Source organism: Cladophialophora bantiana (genome assembly GCF_000835475.1).
Source record: "Cladophialophora bantiana CBS 173.52 unplaced genomic scaffold supercont1.21, whole genome shotgun sequence".
NCBI lineage: Eukaryota > Fungi > Ascomycota > Eurotiomycetes > Chaetothyriales > Herpotrichiellaceae > Cladophialophora > Cladophialophora bantiana.
The window spans coordinates 221,616-236,435 of NW_015971595.1; the positions used below are offsets into that span (position 1 = coordinate 221,616).

Genomic DNA, 14,820 nt, shown 5'->3' on the forward strand with positions numbered 1-14,820 from the left:
TGTTGTTGTTGTTGTTGTTGTTGTTGTTGTTGTTGTTGTTGTTGTTGTTGTTGTTGTTGTTGTTGTTGTTGTTGTTGTTGTTGTTGTTGTTGTTGCGCATCTCTTCGATGGTGCAAAGGCGAGAGAGCGTTGTCAGACTTGCCCTGGGGAAGCAGATTACAGTTGTACTGTATCTCTTCAACCGGCGAAGAGGTGACGCGATAGAACATGATACTGACACGAGAAGATTGAACGGAATGTGATGGCTGTTCAATGAGTTCCTTTCCCACCCTTTATTCGGATTTACTTTTCCCCGGGCCGATAAAGTCTTGGCCCACAAACTCTAGTTCGATTTGACTCGAAGCACCTGTGCAAACTACCCACAAAGGCGAGCTACAGGGAGCCACTTTATTCGAGCGTGAAATCTGCATCCCAATGCTTCGAGCCGCTGTCTTCTTTGGGTGCAGGTTCAAGCCGGATATTGCTACTCTCGACAACAACACACTCGGCGACAATGACTCGCCTGTGTGCTTCTACATTTACAGAGTTGAGAGTCGAACTGTCAGTCAGATCTTGTCGATGGGTGATCATTGCAAAAGGGGTTCACATCCGCAAGTTATGCACAACGGGGACGGGAATCTTGAGAAGATGTGAAAAAGGCCAAAAACAAAGTTGGTCAAACAACATTTCGCAGAATCTGTAAATATCGTATCAATGGGCCTATTTTGCTCGCAGGGCTCTCTGTGGTACTTCGTGTTCGTTCTGATCCATCCAAGCAGCGGTAGCAGGGTTGCATGGGCGCGCCGCTTCTTTTTGCTCAAAGCCCTTGCGGTCGGCACGAACTCTGCGAACCATGCGAACCAGCCATGAGGCAACCCGGCAGCCGCCTACCTATATATTTCAGGAGAAAGGACCCTGCGGCTCTTGAACTGCGTTTACTGTAATTGGAGGAAGGACGAGTTCTTACGGCAGCCAATGCGCTAGGGAATCCCCGCAATGCAATCCGAGCTGATGTGAAGGCAACCGGGCACTTTGATGCAAGGGCCTTTGGTAAGAACCGACGTTGAGACGGGTGTCTTAGCCCCTTAATACCTCTATGTTGATTAGGAGGCACTTAGGAGGGATGGGATTTGCTGTGGTTGCAGCAAACAATCCCATTGTTGGCCAGCTTTCTTTGGTGCAATACCAGCTCTCTCATAGGTCCAAGCGATGGTGCCCTGATCATTCTGGGGGACAGAAGCAGAAAAGCGACTACTTTGCTCATCAAGGGAGTAGGGACAATTAGTGGCCCAGCTACTCAACGCTGTCATGCGTATGACCGGATTTCACTCCCCAACATCTAGGCGATCAACTTGGTCAGGACGCGGATTAGATATGAGGGCAGCATCGAAGGCCTCGGGCGTGGAAATGGTCTACGTGAGGCAATGCAATCCACCTGGACGGGGATAAGGCTGAAATGTCGAGCGGTGCCACTGTACTCGCTTAGCAGTCAATATACCGAGAACAAACTTGGGCGAAGGAAGAAAGGAGGGCTGATTCTGATGGTCAAAGCCACGTCGAGCTTGACCATTTTCCAATATCAGGTTGCAATGCATCGGTGATGCGCCCCCCTCCCAAGCATCGCGAGTCTGATAAGGACGACATGCCCTTATGATCATGATCCACGATCACTGGTCATGATTGTCGGCTTTACAACGGCACAATAAGTGCTGGCCGGATGCGACGGATCTATCTGTGCGGATTGTCGGATATCCAAATTCTTGATCTCGGTGCTCAGAGTCATGGCACTTGGTATCGCGGCAAATTCCCAGGGTATGCTGATCATCAAGTGATAGGTGGCGGCGGTGTGTAAAAGTGTGAACCCTAGCAGGGACCTGCTGTCAGAGGTGAAGGTGGTACCTAAGCACATGAAGTGTCGGCATACAAACGAGCCATCCTGGTACGTGTTCATGAGTACTTTTTGGGTATTACCGATGCCTTCTGTTCACTCTTTGATTGTAAAGGGAGGCTCTGTTGCGTACCGACCACACCAGTCTCGCCTGACCTTGCTCGGCGGATCCTCCGATGGGGTGTGGAGCTGCCAGATGGCTGCATGTACCTACAGAACGGAATAATCATGCAGAATTTCTTCCAGGACAGCCCTTTCGTCAGGGGAGCAACTAATTTGGTTAGTACTGTATTTCCTTCTGTCGGGGAAAGGAGAAGCGACGCTCCTTTGGCTGCATCCCTGTCAGTTTCTCCAACTAGACCCCGGAGCAGCAGAAAGTGGTGGCTCACACCGAGCTGGCAGTCGTTCCCCTTCGCACTGACGACGTAGCGTGCCCTTTAGAGTTCACCGCGGGTCCCGCAAGAACTATCTGACGCTCCGAAAGAAACATAGTCCCGTGCAGAAGCATGGACATACACGCCGTGACGCAGTTAACTGGCCGGAGGATCTGATGGTCTTGAGTCCTCCTTCCACACCAGACCTGCTGGCCATGCATAAGTTGACTCGGAACGCTGCGTGTATGGATGTTGAAGTTGAGCTGCATGCTAACGGGACTCGTATCCGCTGGCAGCAAGATTTTGAAGAGTTCTCCGACCCAAGTGGACTGAGGGTCGATACACTTATACCAGGTAGTCATTCTGGCAAGTGGGCATGAGATTCATGTGCAGACGCGGCTGATTGGGAAGAATCTAACCACGTCGCAGCAGGGGATTGCATGATTATGAGTGGCAGCGGGTTTGTTTTTGAATCAATGGAACCCACCAGAGTCCCGTAGGGCTCTGCGACCGAATCTTGGCCTCCATGAAGCAAGAGAGAGCCCTGAGGAGACGGAACCAAATCCATCCATCGATGTCTCACCTAGAAGATACGCGACAATTGCCAGCTCTGTCTCTCTGGTTCAGACTCTGATCGATATAAATATAACCATGTCTCCCTTATGGCAAGCCTGGTCGACGTCGAAGGCGAAGTCAGTAAGTGTCCAGCCAGCGAAACCAGCAACCCACCGCCTGTTCTCTTTTCCTTTCAGCCATTCATTGTCTTCTCTGGTTTTTCGTCGGCGTTTTGGATGTTGAGTGTCCGAATGATTGGTCATTGATGCTGCCCAGTCGAAGATCGTCCATGGCACCCTCATTCGATCCTTCTCTTCCTTCCCGGCTCAATCTCCTCGACGCTAGGAATGATATTCCATCTTCGCTCTGTTACCTGGCCGACTATCATGATGTCGTCCAAAGTTTCGGCCACATCCAAGATGAAGAAGGTCGCATCATTGAACGGCAAAAGCGCGCCTGTCACCCTGACCTGATCTCTGTGGGGAAACAATTCGAATCATGTTGCCCACATCCCGATGTGCAAGCACATTCAGATGATCAAGATGTTAACCTGGAAAACGTCTTGTCGGCTATGGGACTAGACGGAACAACTCCGCCAGAGCCGGGCAACATCATCCAAGACTTCAACCTTCCACAAGCACGGGCCGACGGCGGTGTGACACAGCCTGCTGGAGCAGCTCATCGTCCCTTGGACCAGGCAGCTGGTATTATGCGACTCGGGCAGCTTTCGACATTGCAGTGGGGAGATGTTTCAGAACAAGCAAGCCGGATAGCGTATTGGCTTGCCGGCTCGACAACGCTCGACCCCTTCCATTTAATCAACCTCAGACCCAACGACGACATCTGGCAGTGGCAGAGAGAACTCAGGAGCGGACTGACGCGGAAGGACTTCGAAAGTACAGACACGGACGCCGGAGGATCGGAAGAAGCAGAGATCTGGAGTATTGATGATGAACCCAATGAGGGCACCGACCTCACCTCAGAGATGTCGTTGTGAAGGTGCTGAGAGGTGTCGATCTTCGGCCGGAGGCCGCCATGATCTGGATATACATATATATGGCATTGAGGGAAATCTAGAATCAGTCGGCGGTTACTGGGTTGGCGCGCGCTACGAGGAATGTATGATAAGGAGGGGGAGGCGTTGATATTTTGTTTGCTTATTTCTGGTTTCACAATGAACCGAGTACGGAGCTTTAGGGATTGGGTCATTGAATCGAGAAGCTGTCTCCTATCCCTCTCTTTTGCTGTCTTTGAACATAATAAGCTGCATCATGTGAGGGGCCTCCAGTGAGTGGCGTATAAGGCTAGATATTGAGGAATTTCTATGGTAGCTGTAGTATGTAGGAGGGCTCAAACAGCACGAGTGCGACAAATTGCGGTATGCCGAACCGAGCCAGTCGGCGCTTCATGGAATTCAACTTCCCATCGTCTCCTGCGCGGCTACATCTGCCACCCTGAAATCACTGAAGTCACTGATTCGAAATGGGCCCTTCTCCCTCTGCATAACTGCTGAACACCCTTCTTCCGCCTCAGAAATGTCACAGCCTCCGAAGGATTGCTGTCGCCGTTGTTTGACTCTCTTCACCAATTGACATGGCTGACGGCGTGGTATCCCAAGGGTTGTCCCTAGTGGGATGGGCATTTCTACCGGCTGTACGTGGCCCAATTTCCTTGGAGGTCTCTTTTACTGATCTGAATCCAGTACACCACGGCCTTCCTGCAGTCAATATATTACCGTCTAACCATCCGCGCTGGACAGCGGCATCCGCAGCCCGGGGACCCCCTATTTGCCTACCACAACCGCCGCATACGCGTCTTGGTCTTGTCACTCTACCTCGTATACACCTTCGCTCAAGCCCTCTACGATATCAAACTTGATGGGGATTTCTACACACTCCTGGGAGTCACGCCATGGTCAACGGAGCGGGAAGTCAAGAGCCGGTTCAGGAAACTGGCCGCGAAATATCACCCGGACAAATTGCACGAGAATGGTCAACCTTTTCCAGGTGCGGAGCAAGTATTCGTGCGCTTCAAATTGGCGCATGACACGATTTTGGATCCTGCAAAGCGCTTTGCATATGATCGTTTCGGGCCTGTCATTGTCCAGGTTCAGCATCCCGGACTCAAAACGATTCGAGACTATGTATATGCCGGCCTTCGCTCCAAGGCTCCTGAATATCTGTCCAATGCCGGACTGCTTGTTTTGTTAAACTACATCTGGCTGCCGAAATGGGGACAGTTTTGGCGCTATTTTGCCGTTGCTTGCATGGCGTTTCTGGAGTTGTACTTCCTGACTCATATCTGGCAGCCTCCGACATTTGTGGTACTTTGGGCGTCAACGGTTAAAAAGTTCTTACCAGACCTCCTGCCACCTCACCTTCTCCCTTTCCAGATTCTGGGCCTAGCGAGGCGGATGTCTCTGTCTGTGAATATTTTCATCTCTCAGCTCGCCCCCCCTAAGGCAAGGGATGGAGCCATGCGTGACCTGCAGACGCAACAGCAGATTGCGCATCTAGCTCAAGCGGCAGGCAGACTAGATGCAGAATCCGGTGGATTGCTTCAGCTGGGACTGAGCCCGTTTAAGGGAGACGCCGAGAAATCAGACCATCTGAGGTCGGCAATGAAGGAGTCGCTCGTCACAAGCGCATTGAGAAAGAATCCGGAAGTGAGAGCAGCGGTGCAGAGGGCTCTTGACAGGAGAAGACGAGGGCCGATCATGCAGGAACCAGACTGAGAGTCGCCCTTGCATTTGGCATAGAAGATAGAAGACTAGGGAAAAAGCATCTTTGAACCGGGATATCATGTTTATCCCCAATCATTGATATTCTTAGTCCTGTACTCAGTCCGTGTGTACTCAGTAGGTATGGGTTGTGCCTGTCTTGAGGTGCCGCACTACCTATTCAGGCCTCGTTTCACAGTCCTTGGGTTGTTTATCATACTGGTACGCGGTTCTCGGTACTGTTTGATGGACCACCATCACTTATGACGATGATAGGGTGTCGGCGACTGGCTTGGAGGCCATTGGGCTGCGATTTGGAGACGAGGCTGGACCAATCGTCCCCGATCTCAGTGCCGAGTGTCCACTTCCACCTAGCAATCACCTTCTCCACCATCCCAACCTGCCCAACGCGACTCGGTGCCAGGAACCCGGTTATCGTCGCCCGCAACTCGACAACCTCAACTTGACTCAACTCACCGCTGTCCTGCTTCTCAATCGTGCGGCTCTCTCCAGTATCTTGCACAATGCGGCCTGCACTATGTCGTCGCCCTTCAATTCCACCTCGCTCCGCTTCAGATCCTTCTGCGACACAAACGACCTCCTCCCCCGACCGAGCATGGACACGCGCTCAGACCGCATTCCGGACGACGTCAACACCACAGTTATGACCCCGACCAATAACTCCCGCCCCCCGAGTAGCGATGGGAAATTGCTGTGTTGCTGTGGGAGGCCAGAATGTGCCTATCTTGAGAACAACAACACTATCCTGGGCGGCATAGAGAGGGACCTCGAGACCGCCGCAAGATTGGGACAGGTACGTGCACCACTACATGCCGGAACACCGGAAGATGCTCTATTTGCACACACACGTCGTTGGTTGCGCTTGGATGTGTCACGTTTGGTCATGTGGACAGTGATTTTGAGGAAGGCGCTACACAAGAGTGACAACGTCCAGTCTTCCACTTCTACCTTGCTTGGTCATGCCCTATTCTTCCCTGATCAGCGCACCCCAAGCGCTGCCCAATGAAATGGATATACTATTTCCCTCAGCAGCTGGTTGCAAAGCCGCAGTCGAGAAGATGCAGACGAGCAGCGGGCTAACATTCGCTCTTCAGGCCCTTCTCAACCGTCACGAATCCTACGTTTTCGAGTCGCAACAAGAGCACCAGCGCCTAACAGCCTACATCAACGAACTGGAGAACGAAAGGGCGGCTTTGCAGACCACGAACGACAAGATTGTGGAGGAAAATCGACAGCTCTTGACACAACTCGAATCAGCCAACACATCCCTCAAGGAGAGTGATAGCCATGTCAAGAGCCTGGAGGCGCTGCTTCGTGACTGCGAAGTCGAAGTGCGACGATTGAACGGTCTCAGCCGGCGGACCGAGGAATTGGAGCTCAAAATACTTGAGATGGAGAAGGAACGAATGGCAATAACCCAACAGGCAGATGATGCAAGAGGAGAAATCCGAAGCACCATCAAGCGGTGGAAAGAGAGTGAGATCAAAGTCCGTCAGCTTGAGCGCGAAGTTCAAAGGATTGAATGGGACGCGAAGGAGGACAGGGAACGGTTCGAAGAGATCATTGCGAGGCTGGAACGTGAACGTGCTCTGGAGAGAGAACTGGGTGGTGCTGAAGGTCGATTGAAATCTGCTGCTGCTTTTCGAGGCCTGGACGCAAAGGAGAAGAGCACCAATGTTGTCGGCCACTTCGTCCGGGACATTCTTCAGGATAATGCAAATCTACAAGCCGGGATCGTCGAACTGAAGGAACTGCTTCAAGCGTCAAACGAAGAGGTACAGAACCTGAGAGAGCAGATCCTTGAGCATCAGCCTGTAGACGACAGCGGTTCCGGCGCCATGTCGGGGTCGGTCCCTTTGAGCGATCAACTTGGCTGGTCACAACCTGCTCCAAATGTGCAACAATCAGTTCACGTCCACCACCATTATCACGCCAAACTTGCGAAGCGGGATCGGACTCCAACGGTCCGAAGATCGTCTCGCAAGAGGATGGTATTGGGCCTGGGGATGCTTCCGTCAACCCCAGAGTCATCTGCTCCTGCTACGCCGGTTGCCGGTCCTCATCGGCTTTTTTCCAGTCCGGTGTTGCCTATCACTCTCCATCAACCACAGGCAACCAGGAAACGTTGGTCTATGCAATCAGCGGCAACAAGCTCGTCTATGATGTCTAGTTTCCCAAGCTCTCCACGGTCGTATTTGGAGCAATCCAGCTCCATCTTCGATCGGCTCGAAGCTGGTGAAGAATCATCTAGACCCACGAGTCCCGAGTCTACTGGCGGCTTTGCATCTCCACCGTTGAAATTCAATCCTGGGTATGAATATGACGAGAGAACAAGGCCCCCGGTGGAAGAGGAGGAACGCGAAGTTGGCGGCGCCGAAGCGTTTCCAAAAGATGAACACCTGGACTTGAGCGACGAAGCAGACCCTCAGCATGGAGAAGAGGCCAAAGGACCAGGGTCTCATGACTTGACTCCCAAGCCTTCGCAAATGCCTGTTGGTGGTGGGCGGATGAGTGACACAATCCAGCCTGACCCACCAGTACCAAACATAACGGATTTGTCGCATGAAGCCTTCAAAACAGAGCCACCCAATATCATTATTGAAGGGGAGCCCGTACTGATTATGCCGGAATCAGCAGAAGATGTTCAGGAAGACAGGATGTCTCCATCGACCACTCCGTATGATCTAGATGACGCCTCCGACATTGCCAACCGATCCAAGCTTCGACGAACGTCCTCCCATGACTCCCTAGTGTCAATCTCCGGCATGGACATACACATCGCCAAGCGACCGACTTCCTCGTCATCTCAGTCGTCGAGCGTGTTAAGAGGCAACAAGGCATATTTTGCTCTTGGGCCATCGGCAGCTCGAAGGATCGCTTCTGCACAGCCATTGGCGACGGTGACGGAGTACACAGCATTGAGCTCGATGACATCGTTGGGCTCGGACCCATCCAACCCTCTGTCAATTGGACATCAACTGCCGCAACGCAGTGTAAGTTCGAGCTTCGCAGCGTTGAGCGGTCTGGCGGATCTTGCACCCTCCCACCCTGAAGACCAGCAACCTCCGCCTTCGGGATTTGGGCGTCTTCTTGGTGGGTGGGTAAGAGGCAAATGGGGCATTGCACCGATGAAGTCAAGCGGCGGCTTGACGTCTTCAGCCGCTTCAATCGCGACGTCATCGTCCAGCGAAACTCAGCTCCATGGCGTCTCCCCTTTCCCATTCATGGGTGGAAGACTTCCGGGTATTAACCAGAAAGGACCTATACCGGGATTCAAGCCGGCGCCGAAAATCACTGGTGTACAAGTGACCATGGTGGATGAAGAGGGACTGAAGCAGACTTTGGCGGAGGGATGATCGGCTTGGAATAGGCTCGACCGTGGGAGACGATGATAATGCTATGGAGACGGCATTGGGTGTAAATATTGAGTTGGATCACTGAGCATTTCCGCAAGCATTGTCTGGATGGCACGATGATACCCGTGAATTGCTACCCTGGCGGGTTCGTACAGAGTGAGTTGGATTAGACGGATAGTGAATGAAGCTACATTGCGATATACTTATACCGCTGCGCAGGGATCCAGCGTTGGTATCTCACCAACAGTTCATCCGTCCTGCATTGCAATTTTCGGGCATGAGAGCCATCGTCGTCGAGCGCCATGTACGTAATGGATTCAATGCTCGTGCTTTTTCCAGCTTGGGTAAAATACTCGGTACGCAGGCAACAATGACGAGAACAAACCACCCCCAGGACCAGGACTAGGAGTCTGTCCTCTTCGCGTGCTGCTGATAATATTTGTACGGCGGAGATATCGGGAATCCTTACCTACCGTAGATGGCTGATGGCTGATGGTCGAGATCTTCTGCGTCGCGGCGCCGGTCGCGAAGTACTATGTACAGGGTACTTGGTATATAAAGTTGATAGACATTCCTTTCCGTCCATCCATACTCCGCATAAATTGGAAGGGTCTTTGGGTGAAGGGGCAGGGGGTGGGAGAGGGGGAGCGACCAAGGAGCAAGGAGGAAGGACTCGTATACACTAAAATTGCAGGCTCGAAACGCTAGCAGCAGGTGATAATATCCCTGTCCATCCCAGCGCGCCGAAGGGTCAGATACACTAAAAATACAGTGCAGGCAGGATAATTTCCACGATGCTTGATTGGGAGCTTGTTGGTCCGCGGCTCGGCGGTGAATTGGCCTTCCTCCTCTCCTGCCTCTCATGTACACTAAAAATGCAGTGCGACTCTCAGGCTGCCACTGAGGGTGTCGGGATTGTCTTGTGCATTTGTATTCGTTCTTTCTTCCTCGTCGTCCTTTGCTCTCACATCCACTAAAAATGCAGTGTAGGGACGAGGCCAGAGGGAACAGCATTTTGTAGTTTCCCTTTTCTTCCTATTCCTTGAAGGTGCCAATACACTAAAACTGCAGTGCCATTACGAATTCGCCCATCCCTTTCCTCCTCATCTCCCTCCCGTACACACTAAAAGTGCAGTGCAAAAGACGGAAAACCTATCGTTTCGCAAAGGTAGTTTCTCGCATATTTAGCCTATAGTTCAACGCAGAATGCAGGGAAACTTCCTCTTAAGTCGGACGACTAGAAAGAAGGACAAAGCATTTGAGATGCTCTCACGGCAATTCGTCACGTTTTGAGACTCTCTCCTCCCCATTCCTGGAATACTTTCTCTCTCTTCCATTTTAAGGCTGTCGTGGCCTGTCCAGTATTCTTAGTGGGGCCTGTGCGGTTCTGAAGTGAAGAGAGTTGATCAGGTCGACTTCCGAATGAATCTAAAAGTAAGGGTCCTCGAAATGGATCGGCACGAGAGGGACCGTTAGCCAGTGGCCTATAATGGGTAGGCCACGCCCAACTGCTTGAAGCCGAGCCCAGTGCGGTCGGGAAGAAGCGAGCCAATCTCATTGAGATTCTGACGTTCTCGATCCAGAGGAGCACAAAGACGGACAAGGGGCAGACTGCTCTTGACCAGCTGCCCACTGATACGGAACGGACCCACCTCTTCGGGAAATGTGAGTGATTCACTGATCGCAAGCTGGCTGATGGCTGGGATCAAGATATGTACAATCGACTCCGGACCAAGGCAAGGTCGTCCATGTTCCACGATGTAGGCCACGAGTGTCTCTGGGTCGTGCTGATAGCCCAGGACATGATTCAGGAACTTGCCTCCACGAGAGTTCTCTCGAGTACACGTTGTCTGCCATCTGATCCAGGCTATTGCGCATCCTCCCGGCCTGATCTTCCAGCTTCTTGATATACTCCACAGCAGCACCGCTGGTGATCAAAGAGCCGACTTTCATGATCTGACCGAATAAGTTCAGCTTGGCGAAAGTCTTCATATCTGGAGCGATTGACTGCATTGTTTCATGGAGGATTCCCATCTCCATCGAGACGCTGGCCAATCCCCCGTTTTTGCTGCTGCCTGGGTCATTGTAGCTCTTCCCCATAGGAACGTTGCCTCGGTTTGAATTCTTGCATGAGTAGAAAGTGTGTCTCGTATGCTGGAAAGCTCTTAACCGCCCTATCTGGTACGACTCGATCGTAAAAGGCTCAAGGCAGGATTGAGCATGGTATTGACGGTATTGATAGATCTATCCACCCCCACCGGCGTCAAGTTGTTGCTCTATTGCAAGTCTTTCACCAGACCTACAATTAGCAACTCATTGATGAATTGAGATAGAAAGGCAAACAGAAGACGGTCTTAGCCAAGTCCAATGGTAATCCTTGTAAGTAATCCAATGGCTGAGACGATGCACAAAACTCCAGGAGCTGATGATTACCGAATTGATCGCCCCCCAATACCCAAGATCAACAAACGCATAATTTGGCAAAAATATAAGCGCAAATCGTATTTGAAAAGGCTGCAGGGACTCTGAGGATGCAGCAATCCAGTTTCTTTTTCTTCGAAAGAGACGAAAACCAGTCATTGTTGAGAGGCTGGCTGTTTGGTTTGCCAGCGTAGAACCATTCAGCAGAATTTGAACATCATGCTTACGACGCCAATAACTAGCCATGTCGGTACAGGAACAATTCGGCTGTGACGATAGCGAAAGACATATGCTGAGCCACGCTTCGTCTTGCTGGGTGGTCTTGACAGCCAGCCATGTGGTTTATTCACAGTTATTGTGGAGGTCTGTAACGTTTTTCTTAGATCACGACGCTTTCCTCATTTGAGAGCTTGATGAGTTTTCTTCCTAAATTTCGTTTCTTGCTCGTCTATCAGCTCCTCATTATCTCGGTAAAAGAGAGTATTGCTTCCCTCCATCTAGTCTAAACGCCGAGAGCGGACTCATGCGCTGTGATAGTTGCCTGTGACAGTTACCTGTGTTGGCGGTGCTTGTTTTTCGGGCATCTTTGATCCCTGAGTAATTCCTTCCAGGAGATTAGGAGCTAAGCTACGTGTCTTTTTGTTGAATGCCTGCACAAATGAACCGAGCATGATGAACACAGATAACGGGACTGTAATGTGACTCGGATAATTGGCTCTTGTTTGCGTGAAGGACGGGGGAGTGGACTTGGCATACAAATATATGCAAGCACAACTCCAAGACTTAGATCTCCTTGGATGAGCTCCCGAGCATTGATCCCAAAAATGGCGGCCAGGTTTGAGAGTGGGAGCTATTGATTTATGTCAGCACCCGGATGTATCGAAGCCCTCAAAGACTAAAAGTCACAATGTGACAGAATTGTGCCTTCTAACGTACAAAGATAATGGTGACCACAGTGAACTGGTCCTTCTTGCCAGTGATAATCATCAACAGGTCAAGCTAAAACCTACCACCATAATAGTCTCTCTTGAGTCGGCTGCGGCATTCTGCATGTCTTCAATTGCTTTCGTTGAGGCTGTAGATTGTACTGCCATTTTTGTGGACTCTCTTCCCATTTTTCAGTTGCTCTCGTTGATTCTGTGGATTTTGTGGGCATTTTCCTCCTCAATGCCGCTTCGAAAACGCTTGCCTACTTCTGTGCGAGATTCAATAGTTGTAGAATGGGCTTGTAAATAGCCTCGGCATGTTCGAATAGATTGCGAATTTTCTTCTCCATTTTAGCCAGGCTTTCCTTGAGAAAATGCTTCTTGTGTTTTTTTTTGGATCGGAATCCCTGCTCTTGTTTGTGTTCTGCGAAAGCTTCCTCAGGACAATTCTTTGTTCCATGCTGATTACTAACATCATTCGTAGCTCATCTACGATGTCTTTCTTTTCGTTCAGGAGCTCAAATATGGCACGGACTTGAAGGGGGTTGGTTTCATTATCTAGTCCCGATTTATTGGCCTAGTGAGCCCTTGTAGTTTCCTTGAAGCACGTATCTTGGTTGTCCACTGAAAGAGACGTCGGGTCAAATATTGACTTCGCCTATTAGCCTAGCTTACCGGATTGGCGATGGATCAACATTTCGAGGAAGTTATAACTCAGGTCTGGCGTGTGATCCGAATGGAAGATATTGGAGGCGCAACGGTCAGTAATGCAATATCCAAGCCACTCCGCGTTCTTAATTAACTCGCGGTTCTCATCGTTCTCCAGGTGTCTCCTAGTGGCCGTGAAGACGCCAATTCTGTCCTCCTCTCTAGCTTCGTCGTCTTCTCTACGGAACCAAGCCTTGGGAAGCAAGTGGCGACCGTATCTGCAGATATGTAGGTTAGAAGACGTATCCGGTATCAGAGTCGTCAGTGTGTACCATCACACAGGATCCAGAGCCACAGCTGATCAACCATGAGAACGCGAGGTTCTGAGAATAATTAGTTATCTTGCTTCCTCATATATCGCTCCGTAACCTGGTCTGATTCTCTTTCCGTGGTTTAATTGTGGAAAAATACCACTGGTCCAATGTGCGTCTCATATGAAGCCACGAATTCCCAGGAATATAGAGCCGAAGCAGCCTCTTCTGCTGCACGTTTGAGTTGTGAAATCTCATTCGCACGCGGAGGTGGGTAGTTGTTTCGTAGAACCTCGTTGTTGATCCTTTGTGTTTAACGAAGGTTGAGTTGTGGACCTGTCTGGTTGATTGTGTCCTGTCCCCCTGGCTATTCAGAGAGACTCTGTCTGTTTGTATATACACTGGCCTGTAACCACAAGAGCATTCCTGAAACCTCCTACTCCGTCGCCATCCTGTCACAGATCTGCAGGAACAACGAGGTTGAGGCAGTTTGCGCAGTTGGTGAAGCGCCTAGCGTCTCAGGTGGTTTGCCCCAGTGGTGCTCTCGCGACCCTGTCGACACTTTGGGTATCTCTGACAATTTTCATCATGTGATATTGAGCTATACTTCGTTCCCAATGCAGATATGGCACCTTCAGAAAATCGATCAGCAGAACCTCCTCTCGATAACCTATTCTAGGGTTTAAAGAGCAGTCTTACAAACAAGGCTCTGTCCTCGTCGTGGCCTGCCAACAATTAGAATGGTTCGGTATGCTAGAGTAGCGCCCTATGGTCATGCTCGCCTGAGCTTCTCTTTCCTCTGTAACATGAAAGATTGAGACATCTTCCATGAGGGATGGTGTGGGCGCTTTCGGCGCGCTTTTCGGCAGCAATTTGTTTCTTTAAAATTTGTCGCAATATTGTCTTAAGTTGGTTTTCATTAAGCTTCGTATATTTTGCTTTGAGCATTAAAATGTGAAGCATAGTCATCTGTACATCAGATAAATTTCCGGTGTAGGATACTTGGGATCACATACTGAAACCCAATCGAGGTTGTTTGCGGGTAAATGCACCCACCGCAATTCCGAACTTCTCATAGCCTTATCATCGAAGTGCGAGGTCATTATCTTGCATCCTCTGACTTCTGTACATGAAAATTCTGCTTCATTCCCAGCCTTGGTGAAATGGCTAATATATCCCTTCTCGCCGAATGCTATGTCAGTCTCAACTTTCTTGTCCAGCGCTGACGGTCCTTCGGCCGTCGGAAATGGTCGCCAGCTTGAAATGCGACGAACTCGGGACTCTATAATGGTTCAGAGAACAGACTCTTAAGAGCTTAGCAGCCTACCGTGACCTTGTGTCCAACCCTGGTGATGGCAATGGCAACCCTTCCATCACTGACCTTTGCTCCAGGACTTTTGGAGCTGTGCCATACTGTGCCTCAGCTACAGCCATGATCCTCTACAGCACTTCACCGTAGCTATCTCCAGTCTCGATGAGTCGGCCCGGCTCGGATCCCAGTGTGGCTCTTTTGCGACTCTACGATTCCTGTATTGCTTCGGCCTAGAGCAGCACGGCAAGGCAGTACGTGGCATCTGACAGAACAGTCCGCCTGCACCCTTAGAGCTCATCGCGTTGATAGT

General features: G+C 50.7%; 4 protein-coding genes across 4 annotated transcripts; 3 read left to right on the forward strand and 1 right to left on the reverse strand.

Moving 5' to 3' along the window:
- Positions 1–3,085: 3,085 nt before the first annotated feature.
- Positions 3,086–3,793, forward strand: Z519_11191 (uncharacterized protein; the record flags this gene model as incomplete). The annotated part of the gene is made up of 1 exon (XM_016768904.1): positions 3,086–3,793. One exon carries the CDS (start codon positions 3,086–3,088, stop codon positions 3,791–3,793), a length of 708 nt encoding a protein of 235 aa, XP_016614750.1.
- A 596-nt stretch (positions 3,794–4,389) lies between these two features.
- Positions 4,390–5,530, forward strand: Z519_11192 (uncharacterized protein; the record flags this gene model as incomplete). The annotated part of the gene is made up of 2 exons (XM_016768905.1): positions 4,390–4,449; positions 4,499–5,530. 2 exons carry the CDS (start codon positions 4,390–4,392, stop codon positions 5,528–5,530), a joined length of 1,092 nt encoding a protein of 363 aa, XP_016614751.1.
- A 523-nt stretch (positions 5,531–6,053) lies between these two features.
- On the forward strand, positions 6,054–8,892 carry Z519_11193 (uncharacterized protein; the record flags this gene model as incomplete). Its single annotated transcript, XM_016768906.1, has 2 exons — positions 6,054–6,329; positions 6,631–8,892. 2 exons carry the CDS (start codon positions 6,054–6,056, stop codon positions 8,890–8,892), a joined length of 2,538 nt encoding a protein of 845 aa, XP_016614752.1.
- A 1,484-nt stretch (positions 8,893–10,376) lies between these two features.
- Z519_11194 (uncharacterized protein) lies at positions 10,377–10,992 on the reverse strand (the record flags this gene model as incomplete). The annotated part of the gene is made up of 2 exons (XM_016768907.1): positions 10,377–10,679; positions 10,738–10,992. 2 exons carry the CDS (start codon positions 10,990–10,992, stop codon positions 10,377–10,379), a joined length of 558 nt encoding a protein of 185 aa, XP_016614753.1.
- Positions 10,993–14,820: the final 3,828 nt, after the last annotated feature.